Source organism: Jaculus jaculus, chromosome 5 (assembly GCF_020740685.1).
Source record: "Jaculus jaculus isolate mJacJac1 chromosome 5, mJacJac1.mat.Y.cur, whole genome shotgun sequence".
NCBI lineage: Eukaryota > Metazoa > Chordata > Mammalia > Rodentia > Dipodidae > Jaculus > Jaculus jaculus.
Genome location: NC_059106.1, coordinates 160,701,591 through 160,716,335, shown reverse-complemented (window position 1 = coordinate 160,716,335; position 14,745 = coordinate 160,701,591). Strand labels below are relative to the sequence as shown.

The window sequence follows — 14,745 nt, the reverse complement described above, 5'->3', positions numbered from 1 at the left end:
TGAAGGCCCTGGCGCGTCCATTCTTTCTCTCTCTCCCCCTTTTCTGTCAAATAAATAAAAAAAATTTTTAAAGGCGGGGGTGAGGGTCAGGAGTAAGGGCATTCTCTCTAAAGCCAGGCACACACTCTGGTCTTATACATGGCTTATTATTATTATTATTATTATTATTATTATTATTATTATTATTATTTTGAGCCAGGGTCTCACTGTAGCCCAGGCTGACCTGGAACTCACTCTGTGGTCCTCTACTTAGAAAGCAGTACTGTCTATGTAGGCTACCCACACCCCCCCCAGCCAATTTCGTTAACAGTACTTGAATCCTTCACTCAGCTGGTGAGACTTCAAGTAGACTCTGACAGGTTCTTTTCCCTTCCCTGAGTTACAGGTACCAATGTGAAAATGCCTGGCGGGAGGGGCAGAAGTTCAAGAGCATTCTCAGCCAAATGGAATACAGGAGACCTTGTTTCCCCTCTGTTCCCCACTCCCAAGAAAGTATAGAAAATCAAACTGTAACTCACATTTCATTTTTACAATTAACTCATTCACTGATATTTCTCAACAATTCACCTACCTTTTAATAGCGAGACTTTGCAGATTTTTTTAGAAAAACACATTTTATTTATTAGAGAGGCAGAGAGAAAATGAGAATGATCATGCCAGTGCATCTAGCTACTCACTGCAAACAAACTCCAGATGCAGGTACCCCCCCTGTGCTTCTGGCTTTCTGTGGGTACTGTGTAACCTGGGTCACTTGGCTTTGCAGGCAAGTGCCTTAATCACTAAGGCATCTCTCCAGCCCAAGTCTCTTAATTTTTTTGTGACAACTTCCATAATTATATATAATAAACCATATTTTTCTCCCTCCTCACTTTCCCCTTCACAACTCCATTCTCCATCATATTCCCTTCCCTTCTCAGTTAGTCTTTTATTTTGATGTCATCGTCTTTTCCTATTAGGAGGGTCTTGTGTAGAGTGCCAGGCACTGTCAGGTCATGGATCTCCAGGCCATTCTGTGTCTGGAAAAGTGCATTATAAGGAGTCCTACCCTTCCTTTGGCTCTTACATTCTTTCCACCCCCTCTTCCGCAATGGATCCTTAGCCTTGGAAGGTGTGATAGAGGTTTCAGTGTTGAGCATTCCTCTGCCAAAAGACTTTTAAAAAGAACTATATAATACTTTTATTTATCTGAGAGAGTGAGTGAGAGGTGGATAGGCATGCCAAGGCCTTCTGCCGCTGCAGACAAACTTTAGGCACACGTACCACATTGTGTATCTGGCTTTACATGGGTACTGGGGAACTGAACTCAGGCCATCAGGTTTTGCAAGAAAACACCTTTAACCTTTGGGCCATTTCTCCAGCCCTTATTAACAATCATCTACTTTGGTTTTGACTTTCTTCCTACAGGACAGTGCATGGAAATGAATTTTTTTTTTTTTGGTTTTTCGAGGTAGGGTCTCACTCTAGCCCAGGCTGACCTGGAATTAACTATGTAGTCTCAGGGTGGCCTTGAACTCACGGCGATCCTCCTACCTCTGCCTCCCGAGTGCTGGGATTAAAGGCGTGCGCCACCACGCCAGGCCCTGGAAATGAACTTTTAACCATGTAACTTAATTCTGAGAAGTACTGCATTTGGGTTTTCCTTTACAACAAGCCAACATGACCAGCATTTCCTTTGTTACCTGTGACTAAATGCCCAAAAGACAGATGTGAGGTCTAGGCTTAACTGTGGGTTTTCTGAACCAGCTGTCTGGGTCTATCTGCGACTGTATCGACACAAGCTTTCAGCTTCCTTTCACTTAATGAATTCAACAGTAATGGGTAGGCAAAGAATCTGCAGTGAATAAAATAAAATGTCTAATGTGGTGGTTTGAATCAACTTTGTGTTTTGGGTGTTTAGTCACCAGCTGTTGGCAATTTGGGAGGTGTGGTTTTGGGGGCAGACTTAGGGGTGTCATAGCTAGCTTCCCCCTGCTGGAGTTTGGCACATTCTCCTGCTGCTGTTTCTCACCTGCTGTGGCAGAGGTGATGGCCAGCCTCTGCTCATGCCATGCTTTCCCCTGCCATCATGAAGCGTTCCCTTGAGACTATGAGCCAAAACAAAACCTTCCCACCACTTGCTTTTGGTCGGGTGTTTTATTTCCAGCAATGCAAACGTAACTACAGCAACAAATAAAATACAAAACACGTTCAACCTGAGACAGAAATGCAAGCTGTCATTTCTTAAAAAGGTATCAGATTAGCGGAGATAAGTCTGAGGTAGAGATTTAGTGAGGAAAAAATACAGTCATTGCTCAAAGTAGTATAAATACTTACAACATTTTTTAGAAACAGTAAAATGTACTTAGCACCCTCTTTGACCTTACCAGTATTTCTTGCAAAGAACTTCCACTCTGGATAGAGTTGAAAAAGTAATGGGGTATGTATTTATTAGTACCACCACAACCCCTCTCCCCCCGGCCCGTGGCCAGGGCCTAGCTGTATATAGTCCTGGCTAACTTGGAACTCTCAATGTGGTCCAAGCTGGCCCTGAGTACTGAGGTTTCGGGTTTATGTCACCACTCCAGCATGAAGGACAAGGAGCAAGAGTAGGTTCTGGGTCCAATCCCTACCACCACAAAAGGAGGGGGAAAAACCCCAAACAATGAAACAAACATTACTGAGCACATTGGTACTACAGAATCTTACTGGGACTTTCTGTTCTTCTTGTAGGTAGGACAGTTCCAGCCCTTACTGAAACTTTTCTTCAAGGATGATACTGTTGGGACCAATACTTGTTATCTTTGTAGAAACTCATTCAGACTGAATACATACATATGAGAACGTGTCCATGGCTGGGCGTGGTGGCGCACGCCTTTAATCCCAGCACTTGGGAGGTAGAGGTAGGAGCATCGCCATGAGTTCAAGGCCAGCCTGAGACTACATAGTGAATTCCAGGTCAGCCTGGATCAGAGTGAGACCCTACCTCAAAAGACACCCCTCCTCAAAAAAAAAAAAAAAAAAAAAGAATGTGTCTATGAAGCCAAATTTTTCCTGGAAGGACAAAGAGTCATTGTGACCAGGCATAGTGGTGGTCACCTTTAATCCCAACACTCACAAGACATGTTAAAAAAATCACCATGAGTTCAAGGCCTGTAATTCACTATGTAGTCTCAAGGTGGCCTCAAGCTCACAGCAGTCCTCACAGCTCTGCCCTCCAAGTGCAGGGATTAAAGGTGTGTCACCATGCCTGGCAAGTCTTTTCATTTAACACCATCTTTCCAGTAATTTTTTTTGTTTATTTTTATTTATTTATTTGAGAGCGACAGAGAGAAAGAGGCAGATAGCGAGAGAGAATGGACGCGCCACGGCCTCCGGCCACTGCAAACGAACTCCAGATGCATGTGCCCCCTTGTGCATCTGGCTAAAGTATGTCCTGGGGAACCAAGCCTTGAACCGGGGTCCTTAGGCTTCACAGGCAAGTGCTTAACCGCTAAGCCACCTCTCCAGCCCTTTCTAGTACATTTATAACTGGGGCACACTCCTCACCTTCTCGCCGGCCCCAGTGACAAAGTGACCGTAGTGATCCGGGATGTTTCATAAAGTCTGAGAGTTTAGAAATATCCAATATCAGATCAATGGTCTCATCACTGAGGGGAGAATGAACTGGGAATGTCTCTTTTAAAGCGGTTGCTGGTGTCTGGAGAGGATGCTCAGTTCAGTGCATCTCCTGTGAGATCGCCTTCCAGAATACACCCAAACGGCTGCGGGTGGCTGCACACACCTGTGGCTCCAGCCCTGAGGGGAGCAGAGCCTGGAGAAGTGCTGGGTCGGTGGACAGCAAGCTCCAGAATCCAAGACTCTTGCAAAGAAAACCAGGTGGGTGAGTGATGGAAGGGGACACCTGATGTTCTCCTCTGCTCACCGAGGCAAATCCAAGGGGGCCACATGAGCACATATACACGTACACATCACACGCACCACACCACACATACTACATGTGTGCATGAAAAACCAAAAACCACTTGTGACTGCTTGGCTTGGTGGCATGCACACGTAGGCCCAGCACAGGAGGCAGAAGCAGGATAGCTGCAAGCTCAAGGCCAACTTGCTCTCCCTAGTGAGCTCCAGGCCAAAAGGATGGAGCTACAATGAGGCCCTGTCCCTAACAAAAGAAAAAAAAATCTGGCCGGGTATGGTGATGGTGGCACATGTCTTTAATCCCAGCACTCGAGAGGCAGAGGTAGGAGGATCGCCATGAGTTCGAGGCCACCCTGAGACTACAGAGTTAATTCCAGGTCAGCCTGGACCAGAGTGAGACCCTACCTCGAAACCCCCCCCCCAAAAAAATCTGTTATTGAGCTACAACCCCCAATACAAACTGGAAAGTCCCCAGACAACTGTAACATGCAGCCAGTAGTGAGAGAACCACCAGTACAGATCACTTGAATGGTTCAAGGACTAATGTGACGCAAGAATCAAAGCATCTTGAGATCATAGGCAGTGTCACCTGCAGAACCGGCCACAGGAGAAACCTGAGGTCCAGAGGAAGGACATGAAGTTACGCCATACATACCAGCTCTATTCTTTGTGGCTACTCAGCTTTCATTTATACTGTAGCCCTGGCTGACTTAAACAGGTTGTTTCTAGACTATGGACTGTTCTGGATAACTTGCTCATACTTTGTTTTAAAGGAAATGTTTAAGTAACACTGCTCTCCACTGTTAGCCTTCATAAAATTACAACAACAAAATGAGGCCTGGGACTGGGGAGATGCCTCAGCAGTTAAAGGTGCTTGCTTGCAAAGCCTGATACATAAAGTATGCATGCATCTACAGTGGCAAGAAAACAGGGCATGCCCATTCTCATTCTGTCTCTTCCCTTGCAAATAAGTAAAAAAAAGAAAAAAAATTAATGGGGCCATATACTCTAGTAATATGTTGTTCTGGAAATTTCTTAACACCTTTTCAGTCTCTGGACAGTATTTTGTTAAAAGGTGAACAACATGTAAATTCTTAATTTTGCAAGCAAGTTCTCTGAAGAATTCTATGATCAATTTCCCATTAAGCCAGATAAGGGCCATTTAAAGAATATAGATGATAACTAGGAGAAAGATGGCAAAGTCCAAAAAGAATTCCTATACCAACCTTAAAAAATTGGGGCTGGAGGATGGCTTAGTAGTTAAGGTGTTTGCCTACAAAGCCAAAAGGACCCAGGTTCGATTCCCCAGGACCCACGTTAGCCAGATGCACAAAGGGATGCACACATCTGGAGTTTGTTTCCAGTGGCTGGAGGCCCTGGAATAGCCCCCCCCCCCTCTCTGTCAAATAAATAAAATATTTTAAAAAAATTTTCACCAAGTTTGAGTGACTTACACATATACAGATGCTATCATATACACAAGGTTTCGCCACATAAAATGATTGACATAAGAAAAGCTTTCGGCACTCAGGAGGCAGAGGTAGGAGAATTGCTGTGAATTTGAGGCCAAAGTGAGACCTTACTTTAACAAACAAAAAACAGCCTTTGGCCTTGGGAAGCAAAGTGGCTCAGGGCCCTGGGTTTATTCCCCAACACCAGCAAAAACAAAAAAAAGGCTTCTTCTTGAGTATAGAACTCTCTCCCTCTATGAGCTCAGCCCTAAAGTCTGAAGGAAGTGGTTTTACTCTTTAAAGAATAACATATTAAAATGAGATCAATTTGAGGGTCTAATAGATATATTATTAAACAAGTTGAAGTTAATACTAAATCTTATGCCAGGCATGGTGAAATCTATCTTTAATCCCAGCACTCAGGAAGAATAAGGTCGGAGGACTACTGTGAGTTCGAGGCCAGCCTGGGGCTATAGAGTGAAGTTCCAGGTTAGCCAGTGCTAAAGTGAGACTCTGCCTCAAAACAAAACAAAAACTGAATCCTTTAAGTGATAACTGAAGTTAGCCATCATATATTTTTATTACAAGGTATTTTAAATTTTGGGTGTTACAATTGTGACAGAAAATCAGCTTCATACCAAAAATACACTTTCAATTACTTTTATCAAGCAAATAAAAACAAATTTCATTTATTTGCTCTTTCCAGACGGTAAAAATTCAGTATCGTATAAGACAGATGTGTAATTAAACATACAAAATGAACATGTACTGAGTTTTCAGAAACAAAAGCAAAAATAAATAGTAATGATAAAACTTTGGAAAAAAATAACATACATTTTAGTTGTGGAAAATACGATTCTTAATTATATACAGTTTTATACTTAATAGAAAGCCATCTCTTTAAGATTGCACAAAACATAAGACCAATACAAGCATATCTTATGGCATGTAACACTACCTAGGCCAGTTTGTTCCTTAACCCCAGGATATAAAACATATTTGCAATTTAATAAAAGGTATGCAGTTTTGTTTGAGGAAGACAGTCTTCCTCAACTCACATTAACCTGCAGTAATCCTACAAAAGGCTGTACAGGAAATTTCACAAAAAGAAATATTAAATAATTATTGTACCCACTTCATGCTGAATAAACAGCCAAAAAATGGGCTTCAAAGTAAACATGGTTGTCATTCAACATTTTTAATACTTTAAAAGACCATTTCTTTGCCCTGTAAAACACTTTGTGTTTAATAACGACTGGCAATCTCAGTATGTGAAAAACCCAGCAAAAATGGAGCCAGCTTTGGCCTCCCTTACTCTCACGAACACAGTTCTCAGGCTAGGAGTCAGTAGAGAGAAGAGCCAATGTTCAAATGCTCGAGCCCCTTAGAACCAGACTACTGGAGGTGCTGTTATTAAAACCTTCCTCAGCTCACTTAGAAGTCAAAGGCAGGAACAACTCCACTTGTATTGTGCCACAGCCCTCAATTTCAAGAAAAATACATTTTAGGGAACCAGAAAAATTGCACAAACCATAAGAACCACCTGAAAAGCTCTTGGTGAAAAACACCAAAGTCTCTGGGGCAATAAAAAAATATGTGTGGGCTTAATTACAAATATTTACATTCGAAACAGATAAGTTAGCTATTCAGCTGCTGATACCAACAATTCACAGGTATTCCAAAAGTTCTGTGTGCACAGTAATTGTGACACTTGAATGCATAGAGTAAAGATAAGGTTCTGCAGTCTCTTACCTGCCACACCTATATGAAACTGCTTGCATTTTGAAAGCTGTACAACCAGAACTGGGCAAATACTTTTATTATTTCACATGAAACATACTTTAGGTACTACTGATTTCACTCATTTGTTCAACAACCTGTCCTAAAATCTCATCCACGACGTCAACATCGTAATTGACTTGCTGAAGATCTAGATCAGGCACGATCATGGCAAGCAGCTGTCCTACATTCACTCGAAGAGATCGAAGTTTGAGGCTGCAAAGAGGAATATTTGATTAGAAAAGGATTACAATACAGATGACTACACTTGCAACTTACAAGCAAGCACTGTTAACCCAAGCCATCTCTCCCGCAACTTACAAACTACAAATAGTAAAATCTCTACGGGCTGGGCATGGCAGCACATGCCTTAAATCCCAGCACTCAGAAGGCAGTGGGAGGAGGACTGCCGTGAGTTAGAGGCCACCTTCAGACTACATAATGAGAGTGAGACCCTACCTCAAACAAACAAACAAACAAACAAAGTAAAATCTACACAGAAGGACAAAAACCTGCCCATCAAGAGCTGCGTTTAATTCAGTAACTCACTCCACCCACTGGTGCTAGTCTAGATCCAAGTAATAGGTTTCTTCCAGAACTGGGCACAGCTCAGTAAAGTGCTTACCTAGCAAGTGTGGAAACCCTAGACCACATGTTCATCACATTGCCACCGGTATCACCCACCCCCTAAACCACCAGGAAATGTGTGAGCAATACATACTCAAACCACAGGCAGCCTTTGCTACAAAGACTGGTAGGCATATGGATGCCAAAATGGCCCATTCCCTCCCCTCAGTACATCTGTATTTAGCCAGGTATCACACACCTTTAATCCCAGCACTCAGAAAGCTGAGGTAGAAGGAACACTGTGAGTCTGAAGCCAGCCTAAGACTACTTAGTGAATTCCAGGTCAGCCAGGTCTAGAGAGAGACACATAAGCTAGATGCACAGGGTGGCACATGCATCTGGAGTTCATTTGCAGTGGCAGAGGCCCTGACATGCCCATTCTCTCTATGTATCTGCCTCTTTCTGTAATACTCTAATAAATTACCTATCTATCTATCTATCTATCTATCTATCTATCTATCTATCTATTCTATTCTATTAAAACTGTCAAAAAGTTTTGATTAGTGCTGGAGGGATGGCTTAGCGGTTAAGGCATTTGCCTGCAAAGCCAAAGGACCCAGGTTCAATTCCCCAGAACCCATGTTAGCCAGATGCACAAGGGGGCACACACATCTGGAGCTCGTTTGCAGTGGCTGGAGGCCCTGGCGCACCCATTCTCTCTCTCGCTTTCTCTAATAAATAAATAAAAATAAAATATTTTTTAGAATAAAGTTTTGATTAGTACAGCCCTCTTTCTTTTATTTATTTGAGAGAGAGACCTTCAGCCACTGTAAAACTCTAGATGCATGTGCAACCTTATGGCTTATGTGGGTCCTAGAGAATTGAACCTGGGTCCTTTGGCTTTGCCAGCAAGCACCTTCATGACTAAGCCATCTCTCCAGCCCCACCAGAAAACCAGATTCACTCCAAAAATCAATTCACAATTCAGGCATAGTGTTCCACATCTTTAATGCCAACACTCTGGAAGTAGAGGTAGAATTGCTGTGAGTTTGAGGCCAGCCTTGGCTAGACTGAGACCCTAACTTAAAAAGCAAACAACAAAGCCGGGCGTGGTGGTGCACGCCTTTAACCCCAGTACTCAGGAGGCAGAGGTAGGAGAGTCACCATGAGTTCGAGGCCACTGCGAGACTACATAGTGAATTCCAGGTCAGCCTGAGCTAGACTGAGACCCTACCTCGAAAAACAAACAAACAAACAAACAAAAAAAAAAACAAAAAAAAACCCTAAATTGGAAGTGCTCATTTATGTGCATGCCTTCATCCCAGCATTTGGAGGAAGAAGTGGGAGGAGGATCAGGGGTTCCCAAATAAGCCTTAGCTATGTATTTTTTATTCTCATTTATTTCTTTATCAGAGAGGAGGAGAGCGAGAGAATGCACGTGCCAGGGCCTCCAGCCACTGCAAACGAACTCCAGACAAGTGCACCACCTTGTGCATCTGGCTAACATGAGTTCTGGGGAATCGAACTTGGGTCCTTAGGCTTCGCAGGCAAGCGCCTTAACTGCTAAATCATCTGTCCAGCCCAACCCCATTGTTAGATTTAACTCAGTTTTCACTCCCCTCCAAAATAATCCAGGCCATTCTTTATTCCTTCTGAATCCTCATTTTATGTACACAGAACAAAAAATGATGTGTGGTTTTCAGACTTTTTGTATCACAATCCTGGGCTGGAACCACCAGGGAGAATCATATTTAATTTCTGCCAACAGATATAATCAGTTTTTAACCACAACTACAATCCCAACAAAAAGCTTCATTTACCTTTCCCCATCCATGAAATTTACAGACTCCTCAATGTTACTTGAAGTTGAAACATCAGTTCCTCTCTGCTGACTTGTGGATTTCAGTTGCTCAATTTCAGTTTTAAATTCTTCACACTGAGATCGAATTTGTGATTTTTCCACTTCCAATAATTCAACCTGAAAAGAAACAAACTTTAAGCGTAAAATTTAGAAATACTGCCAAAGTACAAATTAAAAATTAAGCCACAGCCGGGTGTGGTGGCGTATGCCTTTAATCCCAGCACTCGGGAGGCAGAGGTAGGAGGATTGCCATGAGTTCGAGGCCACCCTGAGACTCCACAGTGAATTCCAGGTCAGCCTGGGCTAGAGTGAAACCCTACCTCGAAAAACCAAAAAAAAAAAAAAAAGTAAAGCCAGGCGTGGTGGTGCACACCTTTAATCCCAGCACTTGGGAGCAGAAGTAAGAAGATTGTGTGACTTTGAGGCCAGCCTGAGACTATAGTGAATTCCATTCAGGTCAGCCAGGGCTAGAGTGAGACACTATCTTGAAAAACCAATCAAACAAAAAAGAAAACACTGGGCATGGCGGCACATGCCTTGAACTCCAGTACCTGGCAGGCAGAGGTAGGCGGATCACTGTGAGTTTGAGGCCACCCTCAGACTACATACTGAATTCCAGGCCATCCCCTACCTCAAAAAGTCAAAAACAAAAATAAAATAGAAGAGAAGAGAAAAATAAGAGGACCACTTTTATAAAATTACCAGCTATCAAAATAAATTAAAAATACACCATATACTATTAATGTTGTTATCTTTTGCCTCCAGTGCTGGGGATTGAACTTAGGGCCTTGCCCTTGCTAGGTAAGTGCTCTACCAATGAGCTACATCCCTGCCCCCAACAGCTTTCCCAACAAAGTTTCATTTATTTAGGTTCAGTATCTTTTACAGTGACAGAAAACAAATGTTAATCATGACTTGAAAACTTAAGTGGTGCTGGAAACTAAAACACCAAGATGCTAATATCTAAGTTATATAAAGTCACAGTGGCTCTCACTTCATATAGTAAGAGATTACCAATCATGACGAGTGTCTCAATAGTTTACCCAGCAATATCTTTAGGAATTGGTAGGATAGAACTATTCTGTGTTTTCCAATTTTTTTTTTTAAAGGAAGGGAAACCCTTTGTGGGTGGGGGGGGACAGGGCCAGGTGTGATGGCGCACACCTTTAACCCCAGCCCTTGGGAGGCAGAAGTAGGAGGCCTGCCCTGAGTTCAAGGCCACCCTGAGACAACATAGTGAATTCCAGGTCAGCCTGAGCTAGAGTGAGACCCTACCTTGAAAAACAAAACAAAAACAAACAAACAAAACCCACACACATACAAATAATACATAGCAACATAGGTTTAAAAAGGACCAGAAGTGGGGCATATGCACAGAGTACTCTTTACCAGATGGCTAACACTTTTATCTTTCTTCCTTAGTGAAAGATCTCTTGAAGAGAAACCCTTTAGCCAAATGGAATATAAACAGCACCCTCTCTGTCTGGCAGCTTGGAGTGTGCGCACAGGGCTGGGTGTGACGAGCCCCCTCGGAAGCTGACTGCACGGTGAGCAGGAAGGCCGCAGTGCAGGAGCAGACGCCTCTGGTTACTGCGAGACTGCCATTTTATACATTTTTATTATGTCAGTTGCACATAGGCCTACTTCTAGGTTATGAAATTTGTTTCTGTTTTTGTCTATAAAATGAGCACACCAGTGGCTACCTCATATGGTTACTGGAAAGTGTGTTAGTATTCCAGCAAAGTTCTGATTGCACTGAGTGTCTGAATGGGAATGACATTCGGTGCTCTGACCAGAGCAAGCAGACACTGTACAGCAACATCTTGTCTTAAATTGGTTTTTAAAATATTTTATTTGAGAGAAAGAGAGAGAATGGGTGCACCAGGGCCTCTAGCCATTGCATCGAACTCCAGATGCATGAGCCACCTAGTCCACCTGGTTTTACGTGGGTACTATACAATCAAACCTGGGTCCTTTGGCTTTGCAGGAAAGTGCCTTAACCTCTGAGCCATCTGTCCAGCCCTACAGTAATATCTTGCTCACTACAGGACATTCATTGTACCTTATCTCTTGTCCTCATGTTTCAGCAATCTCAAGACATTTTAAGAAGACATGTCCCTGTGCCTTCAGGAGGCCCAAATCACACAGAAGCGACAGGAACTTAATAAACACAAGTATTTGAAAGTACACCAATCTAGCAAATGATAGTTCTTGAAGACTTAAATAGTTCTGAACTCTCAGGTTCATGGTGGGTAGCTCACCTCATTTTTATATCGGTCCCTTTCCACAATGCACTTGTCCAGTCTTCGGAACACATCATCAAGCTGCACAGCCATGTCATCCATTTCGTTTTTGTTCTCACTGTTACAACACCGGCTGCATTCAGCCTTCACGTGTTGCAGATCACTGCATTGTTTTTTCAGCCGTTCTATCTCTTCCAAAGCTTGCTGGTACTGAGATACCATATGGTCTGGGCTTTCAGACTTGCCATTAATGCTCTCAAGTAAAAACACAGCATCAGTTTCGGTAGACTGGTGGCAAGTCTCCTTCTTCACGTATTTGTCATTCAGTTCCAGTATCCTTTGCTGCAGTGCTTTGATTTGGTCAGCGAACACGTCACACTGTCTCTTGTAATTATCTTTCTCTTGTGTGACCAGAAGCAGCTCACTCCTCAGTTCTTGCAACTGACCGTCAGCACTGCCTGCAGACTTATCCAAGGACTCCTGGGTTTCCTGGACCTTTGCTTCAGCTTCCACACAGGAAGGAAGCATCACTATGTCATTTCCTGTACCTATTTCATCTTCAACAGTTTCTTCCTTTTTAACAATTAAACTTGGTGCGTCTGTCTGTGTGGCTATAGTAGTACCCTGATCACAACTAGATGACAGAGTGCTTGTGGAACCAGTGAGGCCACAAGGTTCAGTGTCACCCACAAGTTCAACCTGAATGCTGCTCTGTTCCACGAGACTCTGTTCTGATTTCACGTCATGATCCACTACAGGTTTGGGAGTACTGTTTTCTTCCAAGATGATGACGTCTTCATCATCATCATCCTTCAAGGATGATTTTTCAAATACTGGATTACTTACTCTGGGAGTCTTTGCATTCAAAATTGATGAACAAGGAGGAAATCTCCGTTTCAGGCTGGAAGAAATTTTATATATAAAATGTAAGTTTGCAAAACATGGACAGAGTTATATGTGTTGGTGCACACTTAAATCCCAGTACTAAGAGGCCTGAGATAGGAAGACTGCTGTGAATGTGATGCCAGCCTGTGCTACAGAGTGAGTTCCAAATCATCCTGGGCTACAGTGAGACCCTGCTTCAACAAAACAAAACCTCAACATGGACAAAATAGATGTCTGTTACTTACTATGTCAAACTGCCTAATAATTGGGGCTTGGAGATAGCACAGCAGTTAAAAGATACTTGTTTACAAAATACCTGAAAAAAAAAATTATGACTTAACAAAAGGAAAAGTTTGAGCTGGGCATGGTGGCACACACATTTAATCCCAGCACTTGGGAGGCAGAGGTAGGAGTATTGCCATGAGTTTGAGGCCACCCTGAGACTACATAGTGAATTCCAGGTCAGCCTGGGACAGAGTGAGACCCTACCTTGAAAAAAAAAAAAGAAAAAGAAAGAAAAGAAAAGGTTTGCTTGAGAGTACAGTCCATCATCACAGGGGAAACCATGGAAATTGGAGGTTTTTAAACCTGAAGGCTTTTAGAAATCAGTAAATAATAACCATTGATCTCTCTCTGAAGTACCAAACATGGTCAAATATCCCTGTATGTGATGGCCTCCAAGCACTGTAAGGAACACAAGCCCCAAACCGAATGTCAGCCCCTTTGTTTTTAATCTTGAGGGAATGGCACCAACATTTTCATTTGCTTATCATAATTTTTACCAATGGTTATGAAAGGTAAGCCATGAAGCAAACTAGCTTCCCAATTCCATATCTGATCACCTCATAGAAAACCATCTTCTGCAAGTTAACATTTGTCCCATTTCCCCCAGGGTTAGAGATACATGTGCTGGGGAAGGAGCCCAGTGCTTCACGAATGCTAGGCAACTACTCTACCAACCAAGCTGCATGCACAGCTCCTCGTTTCCTTAAATGTCAGAGTCTAGTGAATTTACTACCACAGGATTACTTTTTTTCCCTCACATTTGCAGGTATTTTTCTATTCGTGTGGTATTTGGGCAAGTTCCAGGAAGGATTTTCTTTCTTGGGCTTCCTCATTTGTGTTGAAGGAGAAAGGCCAAAGGGGATATATAACAAATGGGCAAGCTGTGTATAATGAACCTACAACCCCCTCACATGTGACGAAGACTTCAAGTCTGAGGCCAGCCTGGACAACACAGTGAGACTCCTCTAAATAAATAAAAATTAATAAAAAAGAAAGCACGGGCTGGAGAGATGGCTTAGCAGTTAAGGTGCTTGCCTGTGAAGCTTAAGGCCCAAGCTGGATCCCCAGATCCCACATAAGTCAGATACACAAGGTGGCACATGTGTCTGGAGTTTGTTTGCAATGGCTAGAGGCCCTGGCATGCCTATTCTCTACCTGATTCTTTCTCCCTCAAATATTTATTTAATAAAACTTAAGGTAAAAATCCCTTTGGGGCCGGCATGGTGGCTCACACTTTTAATCGCAGCAGGCCGAGGTAGGATCGCTGTGAGGTCAGGGCGGCCTGAGAGCACCTAGTGAGTTCTAGGGCAGCCTGAGCTACAGCGAGACCCTACCTTGAAACAAAACAAAACAAACAAACAAAACCTTGGAGAACCCCTCACACACATGTATCTTAGGTCAGTGGGTCAGTTTACAGTTCACTATGAACGTGAGGAGAATGCCCATGAATTGCTGATTCTCTTGCTTCCATCTCTCCTAAATGCAAGAAATTACAAGTGTGTATCCCCATACCCAGTTTTGCTTAGATGGTGCTGGAGACTGAATGGAGGACTTTGGGCCTGCTAGGCAAGCACTCTACTCATGGACCCACTTTCAGAATGTGAAGGCTACAAAACCTCTCTCTCAGAAGGCCTGGCACCATTACCTCTGAGAACCTTGTTTCAGTGTTGGAATAACACAGATCAAGTTTCTAGACTTTATGCTCATTTTTCACCTGTGTGCAGTTTATTACCCGTCACCAGGCCACCTTTGCCGTGTAACTTGCTTTCAGAACTTC

At 43.0% G+C, this 14,745-nt stretch overlaps 1 protein-coding gene across 2 annotated transcripts in view; it reads right to left on the bottom strand.

Moving 5' to 3' along the window:
- Positions 1–5,904: 5,904 nt before the first annotated feature.
- Morc3 (MORC family CW-type zinc finger 3) overlaps positions 5,905–14,745 on the bottom strand; it is a 55,720-nt gene continuing 46,879 nt past the window's right edge. For both annotated transcript variants that reach the window (XM_045150438.1, XM_045150439.1), the window contains exons 15-17: positions 11,817–12,699; positions 9,515–9,672; positions 5,905–7,343 (exon numbers count right to left, since the gene is read on the bottom strand). In XM_045150438.1, coding sequence (XP_045006373.1) covers positions 7,190–7,343; positions 9,515–9,672; positions 11,817–12,699 — 1,195 coding nt within the window. In that variant the 3' untranslated portion in view covers positions 5,905–7,189. The remainder of the gene's footprint in view (positions 7,344–9,514; positions 9,673–11,816; positions 12,700–14,745) is intronic.